This window comes from Ostrinia nubilalis, chromosome 18 (assembly GCF_963855985.1).
Source record: "Ostrinia nubilalis chromosome 18, ilOstNubi1.1, whole genome shotgun sequence".
Classification (NCBI taxonomy): domain Eukaryota; kingdom Metazoa; phylum Arthropoda; class Insecta; order Lepidoptera; family Crambidae; genus Ostrinia; species Ostrinia nubilalis.
In genome coordinates this window covers 12,003,198-12,022,691 of record NC_087105.1, presented here as the reverse complement: position 1 = coordinate 12,022,691, position 19,494 = coordinate 12,003,198, and the positions used below count along the sequence as shown (strand labels likewise).

At 41.7% G+C, this 19,494-nt stretch overlaps 1 protein-coding gene across 3 annotated transcripts; it reads left to right on the top strand.

The window, feature by feature from the left end:
- The first annotated feature begins 2,723 nt into the window (after window positions 1-2,723).
- Window positions 2,724-18,731, top strand: LOC135080740 (uncharacterized protein CG45076). Of its 3 annotated transcripts, XM_063975453.1 has the most exons (11): window positions 2,724-2,871; window positions 5,325-5,408; window positions 13,423-13,617; window positions 14,108-14,220; window positions 15,136-15,281; window positions 15,464-15,625; window positions 16,734-16,935; window positions 17,113-17,158; window positions 17,255-17,674; window positions 17,811-17,920; window positions 18,129-18,731. In XM_063975453.1, the coding sequence occupies exons 1-11, from the start codon at window positions 2,806-2,808 to the stop codon at window positions 18,274-18,276; spliced, it is 1,692 nt and encodes a 563-aa protein (XP_063831523.1). In that variant the 5' UTR covers window positions 2,724-2,805; the 3' UTR covers window positions 18,277-18,731. The 3 variants fall into 3 exon arrangements, with proteins under 3 accessions (XP_063831523.1, XP_063831524.1, XP_063831525.1); XM_063975454.1 differs by lacking the exon at window positions 5,325-5,408; XM_063975455.1 differs by lacking the exon at window positions 15,464-15,625.
- The last annotated feature ends 763 nt before the right edge of the window (window positions 18,732-19,494 follow it).

Below are 19,494 nucleotides of genomic sequence, written 5' to 3'. Positions count from 1 at the left end.
AATATTCTCGGGAGCGTTCCCGGGAGCGTTCTCCTAAGTGAGAAAGGTTGAGAATCATGTTTATAAAATGGAAATAAACAAACTTTCTTAAGTAAAATAGTATTAAATTAAGTCAACAGATGAGTGTATATTAAACAATACACTCTATTTGCAGTGAAAGGCTATATTCTCAGTGTTCCCGAGAATATTCTCGGGAACTTTCTCGGCAATATTCTCGGCAACTGCAACTTTATTATATTTTATTTTTTTCGTCGTGAAATGTCGTTTTATTGATATGTAAGATGATAGAAATTTCTTTTTACACGTAATTAAATAATGTAACTGTAAATTTTTTCGTTTTTAACACGCTCTTATTAGGTCGTCGTGTATGTAACTAACTATGTAATGGAATCTTAGAATCTGAATTACACGCACTTCTAAGTCTTGTATCATCATGAAACTTGGCAATTATATGTAGATTAGAAATGACAATACAATATTGTGGTACCAGCTGTCCTGATGGGACTGGAAGGTCGCCAAAAGAACTCCTAAAAGAAACGGCGGAAACTCATCGAGTTTGGGTTCGTTGGATTTGTCTTTTCGAGCACTTTAATGCTAGATGATGTCCAAGGTCCTGATGATTTTTGACTTTTTAGTGTTATTAGTAATTAAAAGCGTGTTTTTAGTTTTTTAAACTATTCTTATTTGACATTTAGGGCATATTTCACAATCGCTTAGCAAGGGCCTGTTTCGCAACTTCTGGATAAGTTGTGGATAGCCTGTCTGACGGAACATTTGACACATTTTTATAGAAAATACGTGCTAGCTAGATTGATCCGACACTTAAAGAATATATCCTGTACATTAGTCTGTACGAGATTGGAATGTTTCTCAAACAGCTGTTTGAGAACCATTCTAATCTCGTACAGAATGTCAACGTACAAACGTCTGAGCTTCTGAAAGCAGGCGGAACGCCGGTACTAAAGGCCCTAAACCTTGTTGAATAATTATAGACCAATTTCGTTTCTTAGCCATGTCTACATGCTGTTTACGATAGTCATTACGAATTGTCACGCTAGCAGGCTCGACGACTTTCAGCCCCCCGAACAAGCCGGTTTTCGAAAAGGCTTTAGTACCACATACCATAATAAATACGCTATGGCAGATTATACGGAAGATCAAGGAGTATAATCAGCCACTTTGCGTTTGTGAACCATGAGAAAGCCTTCTATTCAATTGAGACATGGGCAGTGCTTAAGTCTCTTCGACTGTGCCAAATTGACTATTGATACATCAAAGTGTTGAAAGGCTTGTACAAACACGCCACAGTGACAGTCCGTTTTAAGATCAGGACCCGAAACCTATCCAGTTGCAGAGAGGGGTGAGACAGGGAGACGTCATCACCACCGCCCTGGAAGATGTTTTCAAGCTTCTGGGCTGGAGCGGATTCAGCATACATATCAACGGCGAGTACATAACCCAGACAGCAGACGATATCGTAGTCATGGCTGAGATCGTGGAAGATCTAGGCACAATGCTCGATGGTCCCAATAGAGTCTCAACGAGTGGGTCTCAAAATGAACATGGACAAGATTTAAAAATCATGTCTAAAGACCGTGTTGCACCCACTCCTCTAAAAGTTGATTCGGAAACTCCTGAAAAGGAGACTCTATACTCGAAATTGTTGAATATAATGTATACCTGGGGCAAACAATCCAGTTAAGTAGGTCCAACTTCGAAAAAAAAGTCAATCATCGAATCCAGCTCGGCTGGGCAGCCTTCGGGATGCTTCACGATATTTTCACGCTGCTTCTCCGTCGCGTCGCCTCTCCGCTTTAAATCCACTTTGAATCCGCTTTAAATCCACTTTGAATCCGCTTGCAATCCGCTAGGGTGGCAAGGGCCTTAAAACTCAGAGGCACACTGATGTTCAAATACCGTAGCCGAGTCTTAAAGCCGCGGCACGCGTTCGCCACGAAATGAGTGAACAAGACTGCAATATCTCACTCACACGTTTTATGCCTTGTTTATAACGACTAGTCTTAACGCCCAGTTAATAAAACATCGAAACATTACAAATAATATCACATATAAACAACAAAATTAAAATTACAACCAAATGTATTCTGTCGAGAACACTGAGAATATTCCCGGGAGCGTTCTCGGTTCTCGAGAATATTCTCACTGGGAATATTGCCGGGAACGAGAACTTTCTCAGCGGCACATCTCTACATGTACCTATATTGGAATTACGCAAATAAAGAAATTTGATTTGATTTGATTTGATTACCTACCTAACTAACTACAATAAGTAAAAGTCAAATATTGTATTTTCTCCTCACCTAATCGATGCTTCATCATTTCATTTTCCTGCTGATTCAAAATTATTTCCGACCACTCCACATAGCAGAACAAAAACAAACAAAAGCAATGCAACTCCCACATTAATTTCAACCCACGAAAGTCTTCTATGACGCTCGAGGGTTACGAATTATTTATATTATCTTACAATAACGGAATGAGTCAACGAGCAAGGTGGGACAAATTCCACGGCTCAGTTATTTTAAACAGTCCCTTGATATTTTATTATGCTTGCACTGATTTTTTTTTTCAGTATGATTATCCTTAACCCACTTCAGACACATCGTACAACGCATTTTATAATTCTATGTAAATGTAAAAGATGAGAGGGAGTGACGTGAAAATTGCAATGACAGTGATCTAAAAATAAGGTCGCCGGCGACGCGGCTCCGAGCGCGCCTTCACGCAGTCGAGATCTGACCGTCGCGAGTTTCAGTCGAACGAAAGTAAAACAAAGTTGCAGCCATGGTGTACGAGAGTGACTTCTACACGACCCGCCGCCCCTACACGCGGACCAGTTACAGCGTGACGGTGAGTCCCGCCGCCGCCCTCTAACCCTCTGAGCTCGCTCCTCCCCCCGGGAGCCGGACGCCCCTCGCACCAGCTCGACCCTCGCTCGCGTCCTTCGACAGCCGTCGTTCACGCATTACGTAGTGACCTTACAGTGCTCGTTCAGTGCCAAACCCCGGAGCGGTATGAATGTGCTGTCACCTCCACTCGTTGTCTTCTCAAGTGTCAACAACTTGACTTTTAAATCCCGCTTGTAAACATCATTGCTTTCATAAGTTTTTTAAGTCTTCCCGAAACGGTCTTCTGCCCGTTTCGGCGACTCGTCCTCAGTCGTGGTAGCGTTCCGCAAGTGGGTCATTTCGCATCGAGAAACGGAGTCTGAAAGCGGAGCTACCGAGCGCGCCAAATATAGCCGCGGCTGGAGTCGCGCTCGCCCGACTAACGGCGACTTCTCCGCTTGCAGCGGCCCGGCGACTGGGAGAAGGTGCCGTTCGTGCCGCGGCCGAGCCTCGTGCCGGATCCGGTGACGGCGTTCGGACGCCGCAGCAAGCCCGGCACGCGCGCGAGCGTGCTGGAGCCGGTCACTAAGCAGAACATCCCGCCGAAGCCGGAGTCGAAGCTGGCGCCGCTCGCGCCATACGTGTCGCCGCGGGAGCGCACGCGCGAGCGGGTGCTGGCCTCCATCGGACAGCGCGAGCGCTCCTACGCCGCCGACCCGCTGGGGACGCCGCGCGACCACATGGACGTGGTGCTGGCGCAGGCGCACGGCCGCCCGGAACACTCCTCGCGCCGGCACGTCTTTTACAGCAACTACGCGTCCTACTGATCGGTCCAGGTCGTCTTCTTTCGTGTGTCGCTTTCGCTAGTTAGCTAGTCGGTCGGGTTGGTGCGAGGGAGAGTGAGGGAAGGTCGGTGGTCGCTAAGGGCGCGGTTGTTGCAGACGCCGCGGCACTACGTGGTGGTGGACCGCGAGCCGCTGCCGCGCCGCGCGGAGGAGCAGTACTCGTACTCGTACTCGAGCACGTCGGAGCGCTCGGGCGCGGGGCTGCCGTCGCGCAGCTCGTACAGCAACACGGTGGAGCGGCGCACCGGCAGCGGGCCCGGCGGCTACTCGTACTCCAGCGAGCGCTCCAGCAGCCTGGGCGGCCCCGGCGGCTACTCCTACTCGTCCACGAGCAGCGGCCGCCTGCCCTACGGCACCACCTACCGCCACTACTCTTACCGCGTGTAGCGCCCCGGCTCCGTCCCGACCCCTCCTCCCTCGCTCCCTAACTCCCCACGCGTCCTGCTGCCCCCTGTAACTACCTAATCAGTATTCGCTATCGATCGCTCTACTTTGAATGAGAAGTGGACGTGAATCTCGATTCGTTACGAGCTTTTTGATGTTCTTTTTAGTTTATAATTTTTGTATTTATTAAAATGTGATTTAGACTGAATTTTTAATAAAGCTTGCGTTTTCTAATATTCTCTATTTTCCTTTGTGTCTTACCCCTGTTCTGATCACAGATCGATGATGGACTCGATCTTGTTTACTAACATGTTTGTGACCTCTATGTCAGTTTTTTACTGTTTTCTATTCTATTTTATAATTAAATTCAAACAAATTAAATTATTGTTATTGCTGCACTTTACAGCAAGTAGGTAGGTACTCAAGCAAAAGTTTCATAATTTCAGTGAGTACACGACTTACAAGAGCAGTAACTCAACAAAAATAAACAAATCACGAAAATAGCAACCGGGTGTTTATCCCGCTCTCACTATGACTTCATCGGGGTCCGTTGTTTTTCAGGGTTAGTTGATGATAGACATTGCAGCAATAGAAAAGCGATTGGCACAGTATGAGTGCTTAGATCATGTTAATGTTAAGTTTTTCACAGAGTCGGGAAACTCAGAAATGAAAACTATCAAGTAAGTTTTTAACTATCCCAGAATAAAACAGCAATGGGAATCGAAGCTGACAATCCAATTTGTTTACTAAGGCAATGCATTACAAAGTACAAAATCTGACAGAAAATCTTATCTGTTGCCTAACCATGATGAAGTGTAGCAATATTACGTCGATTGTTTTGAATTACTATTTATATTATTTTCTATCTTGGGCAAATAAATAAATGGGAATTAAGTAGAACCGCATTTAATTTTCAATTCCTACATAAATGTGGACAATCAGTAGGTAGCACTGCCTCAACATAGGTAGGTAGACGGGAAAACTTATGAGATGTTTCAGATCATTATCCAAACAGAACTCAATATTTTATTGATTATCTTTGAACTCTACCTAGTTCAATTTATTGTTTTACAAAAATTTTTTGGAACTAGGAATCGTGATCTGAATCGCTGAAAGGTTTTACCGATTCGTTGAAAAACAAAACACAGCCTTCTACTTAAATTTAAGAAATGTATAGGCATAAAATTGTCCGTAACCTAAAATCGAATGGAGTATAAAGAAGTGCTGTTTCTATTGTCGGCCGCAGCCGCTGTCGTCGCTCTACTACCTGAGCTCGCTCATGCCGTACTATCACCTGCCCTACGTCTCGTACGTGCCCAGATTATGGGAGGTAAGTATGGCCACTTTCGGAACGAACCACCTCAGAAATGCGTAACAAAAAATTTGATACATTAGAGCAGGTTATTTTTTCGGAAAGTCAGGGAATTCGGAACAACGCCGAGATAACTACTTAAGACCCTTTTTAGCTTTTGGCGAATCAGGCAGGAATGCCTGGGTTCTGATCTCCACAATGATCAGTGATAGTGAAGAAAAGCATAATAAAGCAAATACTTAGCCTCCCATTTGGTATTAATTGAGAATGTACAAAACAACCAAGTTACAACAACTTCAAACACAATAATATAACATTTTACAGGCAGAATATTACCCATTATAGAATGTTGATGACCATGAGATTACGTGTAACGCTCTATCAGAAATTATCATATTTTAACTGGAAATTTTGCGCATTTCTGCGGTGAATTCGTCCGTCAAGTTGGCGGAAAATCGTAAAGGAAATTCGACATGTAAATTAAATTATCCACGCTGTAAATACACCACGGAGTGATAATCTGCTTACGTGCACCGTAGCAGCCACCCACATCACAGCGGAATGGTGTTTAACACATTTCACCTCATATCTGCACAAGATCACAAACTTCAGTTTTGGAGTCGACACCATAATATTTAGGCCCGATTCGACCAAACTTTTATCCGCGAATAACTAATTGACAGTTTCAGTATGGGAAATATGTCAAAATTGACGATTTATTCTGAGATTATTATTTACTCTTGTTTGGTCGAATCCACCCTTAATCGGTAGACACACACCTGAAATGATCACAATCTAAGGAGAGAGAATAGGTAGGTTACCTACTCAAGTCATGAGCTGAAGGAAGGAAGACACAAGCACTTAACTCTGATCCAAGACTACTTATAGCATAAAATCTCGATTCTTGATATCAACAGCGCAGAAAACTAGGGCGTTGAGACTTTAGCTGCGATGTGTTCAACATTTTGATAAAATAAACGATAAAATATTTTAATTATTTAAAATAAATAAATGATCATTGAAATAAATTATTTCAGAAGCAAATTCATTCATTCACACGAAGTTTTGACAGGAGGGACAATTCCCGCTAACACCGTAACACCTGAGGAAACTTCGAAGTTGTGCCAAACCTAATTGAAATGTTACGTCTACGAAGAACCTGACAAATTGATCGTCTTTGATGTTGGCAGTTGGCATATTATTGAGAGCAAGAGTTATTGTTAATTTCTTATTCAAAATTTCATATTTACCAAAAGGCAAACATGGTTAGTGTCTTAGAGGCGTACTCCTGAAGTGGAGACTATTGACCTGATGATGATAATGATGATGCTGACGTATTATTTTTAGGTATAAACATAATTACAATCCATTAACAAACAGATTCAATTATAATTAACGTTTCGTCGAAGGCAAAATCGAATTAAAGTTAGGATCGGTTGAGGGCCTGGGCTGGGTTACAAAAGTTGTTGAATTAACTAAGGAAAACTTGTTTATTTGATCAATGGATTTAATCAGGGGATTTAGGGGCTCTTTTTAACGAGACTTCAAAAGCAGTCAGTTTTATGTAAGTAGTAGGTAACTGTTGGTAACTCACTTTCTTCTTCTTCTTTTTTAAGTATTTTGAAAACTTCATGATTATGCGACTATTCTTTTGATGTTGGATTAACATAAATTATCTAATGTTCAAAGAATTTAAAAACTTTCCGTCGTAAATGCATCTCCGTTTCATTTAAAAATGTCTCAGAGAAAATTGACGCACATTTTTGTTGCACTTCGTTTATTTGAAAATATATTTTTTCGGCAAAGATGTCATTCAGGTTACATTTGGACATCTCTTGAATGTTTAATCTTGCCAAAAATAGTACAAGTTTTACAAAACAATAAAACTTGTATTATTGAGCAGAGACGATGCACAGCATCTGGTGAGAGATGCGTCTACTTCCGGTGTAGTTTTTTTAGCATTTTATACCTTAAATGACGTCATTTCCGCAATTATTTAATAGGAATTGATTTGACTTACTTCCGTTTGCCGCCATTTTAGTCACCTGGGGGCGAGCTTGCTCGGAGTTCTTCATAGAGAGCTCACCAGGAGGCCTTCTTGGGATGCTGTGCATCGTCTCTGCTCAATAATACAAGTTTTATTGTTTTGTAAAACTTGTACTATTATTCGGCATGTGACGATGCACAGCATCTGGTGAGAGACTTGTTTATTAGCTCCTGGTGACTACTTACCAATGGCGCTATGTGATGAAAGTTTTCGAGTTTCTGTAACAGAACTAGATTAGAACATGATTAATTTCAGGGTATTAACATGTTTTGTTCTAAATGCACAGTGAGAGCAGCACTAATATCACAAAGTAGGAGGGTTTGTACTTTTGTATGTTTGAAATGAATAAACTGGAAAGCTACTGAACTGAATTCAGAAATTCTTTCCTCATTAAAATGCAGATTGAGTGTGTATTGATATAATTTGCCCGTATGGCAGTAAGATTCATGCGAGTCATCAACATAAGTTTATAATACAGCCGTACGATGTGATTGAAGAGTATCCAACATTCATGCTTTAGATCTGTTGATTGAAAGTTATTAATTAAATAATATGTTATTTGGTGTATCGGTCGTAGATCAGTTAATAAAAGTGTCTGCCTTATAATATTGCTATTATTGTTCTGCCTACACCAATATCTCATCAAATAATTTCATCTATATGGCTAAATATCACCCAAATTAAAGATGCCAGAACGAAGTCAACAATGCCAGGAGAGGTTTTAAATCCAACATCCTTTATACTGTTTTTATCCATGTAGATTCCTAGCATTACTTGGTGTTGAAAAAATAAATAAATAATGTGTTATTATATTCCGCTGTTCGCCTCTGCTCGCCTGATTCCAGTAACTTACGCAACCGTAACAAGGGCATACCTATGTTGTTTTTTGGGATTTGCTGTCATTTTTCCCAGTTGTTTGTATGATGCCGTAACGGTGCCGAACTTACTCGTAGGTCAAGGTTTATTAACTTAATCTTGAAATTATTCAGGTGAGACTATGTTTTGTCATGTCTGCAGCTGATGTAGATGGTAGGAGAAAAATATACATATTAAGCTAGTCTACGAGAAGCCTCGTATAGGTCACATTTTAGATACCTACTGTTGGGTTTAAGGCCTTTATCAGGAAGTGAAATTGGTTAAGCTTTTATGCTTAGTAAGAAAATTAAAGTTATCTTTAATATAGTTTTAGATTAGTATTACCAGCCCCCCTAGACAAGTAGCACTTTTTGATCGAATCGAAAATTGGATACGTTATAACTTCATATAGAAAAAAAGAAGGCTAATCGACCATCCCTCGACCGGTTCGCGACTCTAAAGTAAATTTTGTCTAGACCCACAGGGCATAAAGGTAGTAGAAGAGTAGATAAACGATTTAGTCTAGCAAATAAATCTTGCTGTCGAGCTTCAAGAGGTAAGTATATAGCTACGACTGTTTTCCTTAGGCCATTAGTTTAACCACCAAGGCCAGGTTATTTTATAAGTTTTTAAAGTGGATTTTTGCCAGGTATGTTTTAGGAACGATACCTTATTACCCCCAACTCAACATACTAAAAAATTACATGTTACCTGATCCTGACGTGGAGGTCACCATGTGGTAAGAACATGGTGGAGATTCTGTATTTTGAGGGTCGGCCTCGAACCCTAAGAAAAGAGCTGAGAAAAGCCAGAAAGGTCATTTCGAGGTGCTAAGCAGGTACCTTTTGCTGTGGTGAGAAACGGGACAGCAAAGATTTAGCCTAGTTTACCACCATAGCCACCCTGGTTGAAGTCGTTGCAAAGGCTGCTGGTGAATCTCTGTGGGGTCTCTGGATATCCAGTTTCCCAAACTTTTGGAATATTTACCTTTGGATTTGAACCCAGGAGATGCCACTAAGTAGGTTGTTTTCCCCGTAAATCGACCTAGATCGTCAGATAAATTTGATTGAATCGACCTGGGAGATAATATTTTGCGCTGTCAGAGCTATTTTTACCCGACTGAACCGAAAGGAGGTGATGTTTTTCAAGTTGAAAAGTTAGAGAGACAGTTCCAATAGAGGCTCTGAATGTGCCCCTTCCTCCCTTAGTTTCGAGTATAGGCTATGCTTTGATTGTCCGATAGCAAAATTAGTGAACGCACATGAAATGAATGAAAGAATGAGAAATCCCCCATCGCTGATTATGATTTCTGATATTTTGTAGACATCCAGATTGTTGTTAAGAGATGCTGAGCTGGAGTCTTGTGTATTGGATCGGTTGTGTGGGGTCGAGTTGTGATGAGCCCTCACTGGAGATCAAGCTTACCATTATAGGCACTTGTTGGGTCGTATAGATTTCGTATTTACCGACTAAATCCTTAGAGATGACGACTTGTTGAACCTGAGTTCACGTAATTGACAAGGTTTAAAGTGTTCCAGAAGATAAAATGTTACACACTAACCTTCCGTTCTAGTAGTTGCTGTCTCATGTTGCTGGTTTGTCAAAGCTGACGAGGTTTAGTAAGTAGTTTGTGATTGTATTAATGTTTTTCGGTATGCAGTAGAGAACGAGAGATTGATAATTTTAGGGTACCTTGACAAGACATGCGGAGAGGCCCGCGGTGTCTCTGTGATCGGTATCTGCATCCAGATTTAGAATTTAGCATTCAACTACTTCAGATCAGATCAATACTTACATAATTGTATCTACTGATTAGGACGTTTAATAGAATAGGTTGTTTGGTCTGTCCTTCTTGCGAAGGAATATTGTGAGGAGCAGGCTCATGCTGAGCGGTGCCTTATCTGGTAATTTCAGCACCTGTTTTAACAGGATTTCGGTTTATTTGGTCAGCGTTAGACAGTCAAGAGTGTTAAAACGCTGAATAAAGCACGGCGTTGAAGGGACAAGCACCGGCTTGGAGGTGAATGGCAGACGCATCCCTGGAACCATTGTCAGATAACAGGTTGACCTCCGCAGTCTGATGACGCCTGCCACTGCCTAAGATACGCTCAAAGGCAGCCTCCGTAGAATTTGCTGCGTGGAAAGTCACTTGACTTTGCTATTCTTATTTGGTCAGCGCTAGACAGTCAAGAGTGTTGAGACGCTGAATAAAGCACGGCGTTGCAGGTGCAGGGGCAAGCACCGGCTTGGAGGTGAATAGCAGACGCATCCCTGGAACCATTGTCAGGTAACAGGTTGACCTCCGCAGAATGATGACGCCTGCCAATGCCCAAGATAGGCCGCGGTATCATTTGACTTATTGGTCGTCAAGGGGACCTGAAGGGACTGATTTGGAATCCTTGGCTTTTTGTTCTAAATCAAAGGGAGTTATTTTGAGGCTTATGTATTTGCTTTAAAGATAATAAGATGTGTAGGTAAAGGTTACTTACTTATTAGTATTTGACGATTTGTAAGAACTAATTTAATCAGTCTAAGCAAATAAAGATATTATTATGTTTTGATTTTGCTTGAAGTGACCGGCTAGAGAACCAAGGTCGGATTATTTTTTAGATATCACTAGTACGAGCACAGGGTGATTTTGCCGAACAAAAATCCAGCACTGGGAGGGTGCTCCTCGCACAATGCTTTTTAGGAATTTTAGCCAGGATACGCTCGTGACATGTTCAAATTCAAAAACGTTTATTGCATGTCACATTACAATTTATATGTTGTTGCAAAGTAAAAGTATACATGTTTGATGCACTTAGCACATTTTTTCATACTTATTAAGCTTCTTGATTTGCAAAAAACATTAGAATTTATTAAGAAACTCGTACCAGAAAGAGTTATCGTTCGATTGTGGTGATGCTAACAACGTATTTTGATTGGTAATGTTTGCGATTGGGGCTGACGGGGCTGCCGTTAAAATTGTATAAGATGGTTGTGGGTACGTTATTCAATCTATTTATACAATATAGAGATTCGCGAGAATGCTCATTTGATCGAAAAGAGTGTTAAAGCTATCAGAATCCCACGTACCTCGTTTCATCCGTTTTGAATCTCGCCGGGGTCCGAGTTTCTCCGGTATCCGACGCTCTGGGTCCACCTGCTCGTCGTCCGGAAGACACTCGTCCCCTTTGGCGCCGACCACCATCACGTACATGTCGTTCGCGGTCACACACGCGCGGTCAATTGCACTTTTTAATTTTAAACTTAGTATTAGAACGTTGAGAAATAAATTATTTCAGTAAAAATCTGAGCAGAGTTTCTGCTTACGATGTTGCTAGTTTGGAAGTTAAAGACGCTATGAAGAACTCCGAGCAAGCTCGCCCCCAGGTGACTAAAATGGCGGCAAACGGAAGTAAGTCAAATCAATTCCTATTAAATAATTGCGGAAATGACGTCATTTAAGGTATAAAATGCTAAAAAAACTACACCGGAAGTAGACGCATCTCTCACCAGATGCTGTGCATCGTCACATGCCGAATAATATAAATACTTATCCTTAAGGAAAATTACATTACTTAGGTAGGTAGGTGAAACACCAAATCAGATTTAGGAACGCACGCAGTACGTAGGTAACATCGGAAAAATGCTTTGATAAGGCGCTCAATTTATTTCTCACTCGATATTGATGAAATTTTAGTTGGATAAGAACTTCAGACCAATAGCCGAGAGATTAAAAATATCCCATCCATTAATGTTTCCAATTCATCTTCCCACTTTAAAACCATGAAAGCTATTTATCAAAAACATTGACCGTCTGGACGTTTAGTTAGATAGATCCCATGAGAAAACAAAGGCAGGACTGGAACCAGATCAAGGTAAGTGGGAATTTTGGCAACGGCCCTAAGGCCACTTCAGTAGCAACGCCCCTACCATCTAGTGAAAACACTATGCCTACGTCTATTTTCGTGGATGATAATTTGTGTGAAGCAGTTTCCATGGAACGTTGAGTTTATTATCGCCGTACTGAAGACTCAAACAACTGCGCAATGGAAAGCAAATTACGAAAATATGGCGTGAATGGAATCAGAAATTTGATATGGCAGATGTTAGTAAAACTCTGCCAAGAATTGCTTGAGCTTTTCTAATTACTCCGAACGACAATTATGTCTGGCAACGGCTTGATACATGTTCAACGAGTTTAGCTAGTGTTTCATAGGTTTCTGGTAGCTGACTAGCGTAAATAAACAGACTTCACATTCTGAGCATTCATTAGGGAATAGCGGAACTAAACAAATTCATCGATGCGCAGATAAATATCCATCCCAGTGAAAGTTTAATGTTATGAACGCGAATTGTTTGGCAATAAGAGAATTCCGAACGTAATCATTTAGCGATTACAGCATTTCGCGTCCGCCGGCCAGTCTAATTTTACTCCACACTCCCGATGATTCACACCGCCATTGATATGCGCAATAAGGTCCCACAGGTTCAGAAATAACGTTACGATCATCGTGGCATTTAACAAACAACTTGCCCGAACTTTTCCAGAAGGATTCAAGAGTATCGAATGCGTAAATTAAACATTATCATTTCAGCATGTTTACCTTTTCACTATGCACAACACATTTCATGACATGACATGATGCTTATTTATACTCTTTTCAGCTCAAAAAATATCTGATTCATTTCTAGAGCAGCATGATGATGTTTTATTTTTAAGTATTCTTTTAAAACTCAGTTTTTATCGCTTTATTGGCATGGCTCAATGCTTTTCGCAACTTCTTTCTTGAGGCGACAAGAAGACAGGTTATTTTCGCAGCATGTGATTTTATATTTTTCTAAAACTAAATCAAATATGTTAGAATATGTTTAGTTAGATTACCGTTTAAATAAACAGATGATAATGAATGATGTTAAGAACATAATTATTATGGTTTTCTATACATATTTCTGAATCTGGTAGTTTATGAGCAGAATTGCTTAGTAACGATATTTATCCTGATTTTGTTTCCATTTAAGCAGTTCTGCCAAAAAGGTACCAATACTAAAATTCGAGTAAAACCTCAAGATAGTCGTCACGCTTCTGCCGCTTCGCTCCAACTTTCCACTTACTCCACCTAACCCCATCAAATGGCATTCCAGGACGAGCTGGTATACCGGCCCGCAACTCGCACAGTCACTCGACTCGTCACATACCCGGAGGCGCCCCATCACATCGTGCGAGTGCGCGTGCGCCCGTCCGTAGTGCTCCGTGAGCTGGACCGCATCGCGTACCGCCGACGCCCCCACCTGGCCGTGTCTGCCGTCGACGACTTCTTCAGATCTGAGACCACTAAGGTAACATCTGTTCTATCTTCTGTAGACAGATACTTATTGGGGAATGTTAAATTGTTCCATCTGCTATAGCTTCAAAGTATGATATAAGGTAGTTAATTGGGACATTTCAGTTCAGATTTGAGAACACTAGGGTAACATCTTTTCCATCTTCTGTATACGCCTATATAGAGGATATTGAGACATTTTGTCCCATCTTCTACATCTTCAGAGGATGATGGAAATGGGAAATTCCAATTTCTTTTACTGTACAGCCCTTCGCAACACAAGGTTTAGCAGTTTAATTTTACTGCCAAATGTTTAGTTGAAACAATAAAATCAATGCTCTGAAGAATGAATCATAGGTTCTACTGGTTTCCATCTATTTCATGTTGGATCTGGGTTCAAGATCGATTCGTGGTGATGGGGACGTTATGAAAGTCCTCAACTCTACATCTGTAGAGATCATTTTAAAGTTACTTCCACCTAAAAGATGATTTCTCGTCATTTCTAGGCCTTCGAAGATGAAAGCCGTCGCATCCGCGCAGACACCGCCGCCCTCCTGTCGCGCGCTCGTTCCGTCGTGCCCCGCGCCAAGACCCTAGCTCCCCTCGACACAATATACTCGTAAGTATAACGTTTTCTCCTTTTTATATTACACCAGTTCACGCTAAAAATTATATGATACGTTGCGATTCCAGGACTAGCCCAACTTCTTTCTTCTTCTTTGATACATTCAGTGCAGTCCTTATTGATTTCCTCCAGTATTGCTCTTGCTTCTTGTCGATAAATAGTTGTAAAAATGCGGTCTGGCTGTAATTTTCTGAATGTGTTCTCTTCTGGGAAATGTCATCTAGGATAATTATCCGCATTTGTTTTGTAACCAACCTGTAAAGGGAACGGGACTTTTGTTTATACGCCCAAAACGTTACCACTTATCCGATAAAATTGATCTGCTGCGCGTGGATAGGCCTCGCTCATTGACACACCTGTCGTTAGGCCTAGGTCAAGTTTTTCTCGGCCTGATGTAACAGCACGAAAATAGCCCATTGATACATCTATCACGGTTACTGGCACTGACATTGACGACATTGTACGGTCTACATCACATTCATCTTACATCATTTGGCAGAGACCAGACGCCCACTAACTGAGGAACAAAAACTGTTCCTCCTCTTTCCGTCTTGGGAAAACAGAACTTTCTAGAGTAATTAAAGGACATTCCTTTGGCTAGGATATTTTCAACGTGGGTGTTGATTTCCCAGCCAAATATCGTTCTCGCGCGTTTTGTGTGTGACGACGTAGCGTACCAACGTACCGATCACGCATTTAATAATAGACTGGTTAAATGCCAGCTGATGTTTGCTGTCTGGTGTTCTAATAAAATGTTTTACGGTATATTTTCATTTGCAACCTTGGTTTTTGGTGTTTATGAAGCTAATTAAGAGAACGCGATAACTTCCGTTATTACATGCTCGTTTAAGTACTAATAACCTTTACGTAGAAAATACTTGACGCATGAAAATATCTTTTGTATTTTAGAAGCTACTATCACTCGGACCCGGTGGCATACCCGTACCGCTTCAGCAATGACGCGTACATCGCCAAGCTGCTGCTGCCTCTGCGCAGCGTCTCCGACAACATCCACAACATCTCTTTCTACAGTGAGCCCGCCAAGAAGTTCACCGGTATGTATCGAACATATCCGACTCAGACACGACACGACCCCGACTGAAGTGTTCCACTGGCCGGAAGGTACTTACAAATTAACTCGACTCTTCCACCCTCCTTAATTGTGACTTTGCCCTTCCGACTAACTGTCGAGTTGTTGTAGCGTGACCCCGTGGTAACATTGAGGTGTTTTCGCCAGGACGCGGTCACCTCGCGTGCGTGCACTACTCCGGTAAAAAGGCCTTCTCCAATCGATTGCCTCTCTACAAGGAAATGAGCATCAGGGACGACGTAAACCTACTCTCGTTCTATGCGAAGAACAGGCTCGCGGCCGCCGGCCTGGCCGTCGAGAGCGCCACAGGTACCTCGTCACAGTCGCACCGCTAGCGCCCGCTTACAAACCTTCGCTTAATTCTGTTAAAAGGAGAAGTAAAACGAGATTAAACGATGGCTCATTGACTCCGGTGATGCTGGAGTATAAAGCAAATTTAAAATGGCGTATAAAGTCCGTGTCTAACACTGTGTGTGGTGTCTCTTGCAGCGGGCAGCGCGCCGGAACAGCCGACGGCGGCGCAGTGCGCGTAGGCCCCCGCTGGGCTGCGGCGCGGCGCGGGCGCCGGCTCTCCTGCGCCCGCGCCGCGTTCGCCCTTCGCGCTCTCTGATCTCGGTATAACGCTCCGACTAACCAAGATCATATATTTTTTATATTCTTATTGTCAAGACTATCATATTTTGTTATCCATTTTTTACAACGACTTTCAACGAACGATTTAATATAATTATTATTTTCTAGTCATCGCTGTGATAGCGCGATGTTGCGCGCGAAATTTGTCGGTGACCGAGACGTCTCGTTTTCACTTAACAGAACTGATTTTATTTAACATTAAACGATTTATACCAAACTGTTAGTTGTTTTAATTTGCATGATAGTTGGTCCTATATCACGCTTTGAATATCCATACGCTTACGATAACGCTTCGCTTTTATGACTAAAAAGATATTTAATTAACTCCCATAACACACAAATACACGATTACCTAAGTATACCTATTTTCTACACAATTAAATGAAGATAATATCAGCATTATCTTAGGGATGATACAAGTATAAATATATTTATTAATCGTATTGTATTCATACGACAGTTAAATGGAAATGCTTTGATGTTTTATCACTCTACATTAATACACGATGGAACAACACCCATTCGCATCACAGCATGATCGAGCAGCACAAATCTTCAAACACCATAGCGAAACGTCCATCGGTTTAGCTTTGCCATCAGGCTTCAAGGGCTGGGGTCTAACTGCTTGGTGATGAAAGCGTTACGATGACGTGTCAATCGTACGCTGCTGTGGAGCTTCTGTCAGTATTGGCCATTGGTTAGAATGATTGGCAATTGGGACTGTGTGGGCCAATCGTTTGGGCAATGGTCGTTTGTTTGGTGGGTAACATGGGCCCCGGTGCAGTGAAACTGCTGCCGTGGAGGCCGAGCCGCAAGTTCCAGGCGCCGCAGATAATGGAGGACCCGGCGCTGGAGCTGAAGGCGGCGAAGGCCGACCGCGAGGCTCGCTTCCGCGCCACCACGGCCGAGCCGGTACTGGCACCCGCCGCCGACCTGGCCGAGATCAAGAGGAAGAGGCAAGAGGAAGCGCGCGCCGCTGAAGAAAAGTAAGCAGACCATAGGCTTAAAATAAGACACACTCAATCCTAGAATCATTTGAAAAGAAAATGATGAATCTGAATTTTCCCAACTTACAGCTGGTTTCAGAGTTATACAACCACCTATTAGTAGGGTTACCACGGATTAAACAAGAACTTCTACTCATGTAATAATTTACTTTCCAGGGCTTTGAAGGAAGAAGCTAAGCGCGAAGCAGAACGTAAGGCACAGGTAATTATCACGTCTTGCTGAAGAAGATAAAATCAAAACTTTCACTAATATTAGGGAATGTTAGACGAAACATCAAACTGGAAATGATCTTTCTAGGCAGAACGCGAAGCAGCTGAAAAGAAGAAGGCCGAGGAAGAAGCCCGCAAGGCTGAGGAAGCTAAGCGTAAGGCCGAAGAGGAAGCCAGGAAAGCCGAAGAAGAGGCCCGCTTAGCAGCTGAGGCGAAGAAAGCCGAAGAGGCTCGCCTAGCAGAGGAAGCCAAGTTGGCAGAGGAGGCACGCCTTGCCGAAGAGGCCAAGAAGGCCGAGGAAGCGAGGCTAGCAGAAGAGGCTCGTTTGGCTGAGGAAGCCAGGCTAGCGGAGGAGGCCAAGCTGGCAGAGGAAGCCAGATTGGCAGAAGAGGCCAGGCTCGCTGAAGAAGAGAGGCAGGCGGAACAGAGGAGGCAAGAGGAACTCGCGAGGTTAGAAGAACTGGAGAAACAAGCCCAGGAAGAGCGTGAGGCAGAACTTGCCAGACAGGTACCTATTAATATACTTTTTGTCTTTCCTTTTCTTTATGTCGTGGCTGTTCCTATCACCACAATATCTAATCATTTTAAACATTGTTTATCGTTTTTGCTGCAGAGAATAAGATCAATGTCAAAATAATTCACAGGCTGCTGAATTAGCAGAGATCGCCAGACAAGAATCCGAACTGGCTGCTGCTCGCTTAGAGGAGCTGTCGAGAAGCGAATCGGCCGCCGACAACGTTTTTGAAGACGCCAGGTGATTAGAAAGAACTGCTAATACTAGTCAACATAAAATAACTCAGAGTAATGTCGATATTCTTTAACCCTGACTAAATTGTAGCTAGTTTTGCAGATTTTAGTGACAAAATTAAAGTTCAAATCCAGAGGAAAATATTCTGTAAAAATTTTACCATTTTTTAAAATTTTCAGTATTCTGAAATAAATATGACTTGTTTCCTCTCTAGTGAAACGCCAGCTGAGGAGCCAGAACCTATCGTAGAAGAGCCCCAGTCACCCGAAGAGGCGCCCGAGGCTCCCGCAGAGCCCGAGGCCGAAGCAGCCGAAGTCAGCGAGGACGAAAGAGCAGAACCAGATGTGACCGACGAAGAATAAATCAACAAACTCTTTATCAATTAATTCTAGATGTGCATTTTCATACTTGTAAATTATTAAATAGGCTAGGCGTCATTCGTGAGTTATTAGTAGAATAGACATGAATGACGTAATAGTCGGTTAATGCTCTAGCATATAGCTGCGTTCTGCATCTTGGGTACAAATGTTAAGTTTTTTAGTTTTACCATTTTATGGAGTTTAATTTTTGTTGTATTTTGTTATCGAAGCATAACTACGAGCATTTATGCATTTTTGTCTATAGAATCTTTCTTTTGCGTAATAAGATTACACGAAATTGAAAGTGTAGAGAAAATGTATTTAAATCCTTTCCCTTCATGTGACAATTCACTACCACCGTTTAACGAAGTAAATTATAAACTAAAAAATTAAATGTCTAGTGTTAAGTGTTTAATAATATATTTTGTTAAATTTTAACAATAAAAGACATATTAACATGATTTGTTTTATTTCCATTTAATTTTGAGAGTAAAAACTCAGAAGTTTAGTTTGATCTTATGAGGTAGTTTTGAAGTTGTAGTTCAATAAAATTTTATCCACAAATAACTTCAACAATAAATAATCTAACTTAAAACTAGTTTAAATAAAATTGTTACTTATCATAAATCCATTTTAACAATTTCTTCTGCAGCATTAGCAACCTCCTCTTTAGTGACTTTCTTTTCTTGTTTCTTCTCTGGTAACTTCACCTCGGGCTTAGCTTTTTTATTAGGCGTTGGGTTCTTGTTAATTTCAACAAACTCTTTATCCATATCAACTACTTTTTGTTTGATCTGGAACAAATTAAAAATAATTAATAGAACAGTTTGTATTATCAATACTTCTCTGCTCATTCATGGGAAAAAAAAATTCGAGCACTCTATTCTAAAGATCAGTCTGGATCTTGTCCCTTTTTCTTATGATAATAAGGAGTACAAAACCTTATCTGTATGAATGTCTAAAATACAAAAGACAGGCACATTATAATCAATTTGTAGATAGGTATAGAAATTGCTTCTGGTGCCTGTGATGTGTAGGAAGAATAATGAGATGATGAACTTACATTCTTCAAGCCTAAGTTAACAGCTTTCGCTTTTGTCTTCTTTAAACTTTTAGCTCCTGCCACTTTAAAAACATTCTGCTTGGGCCCACCAACTTTGGCGCCTTTCTTGTTTTTACCCATTACTGGAATAGCAGTCCGGGAAGACTTTGACCTTCACA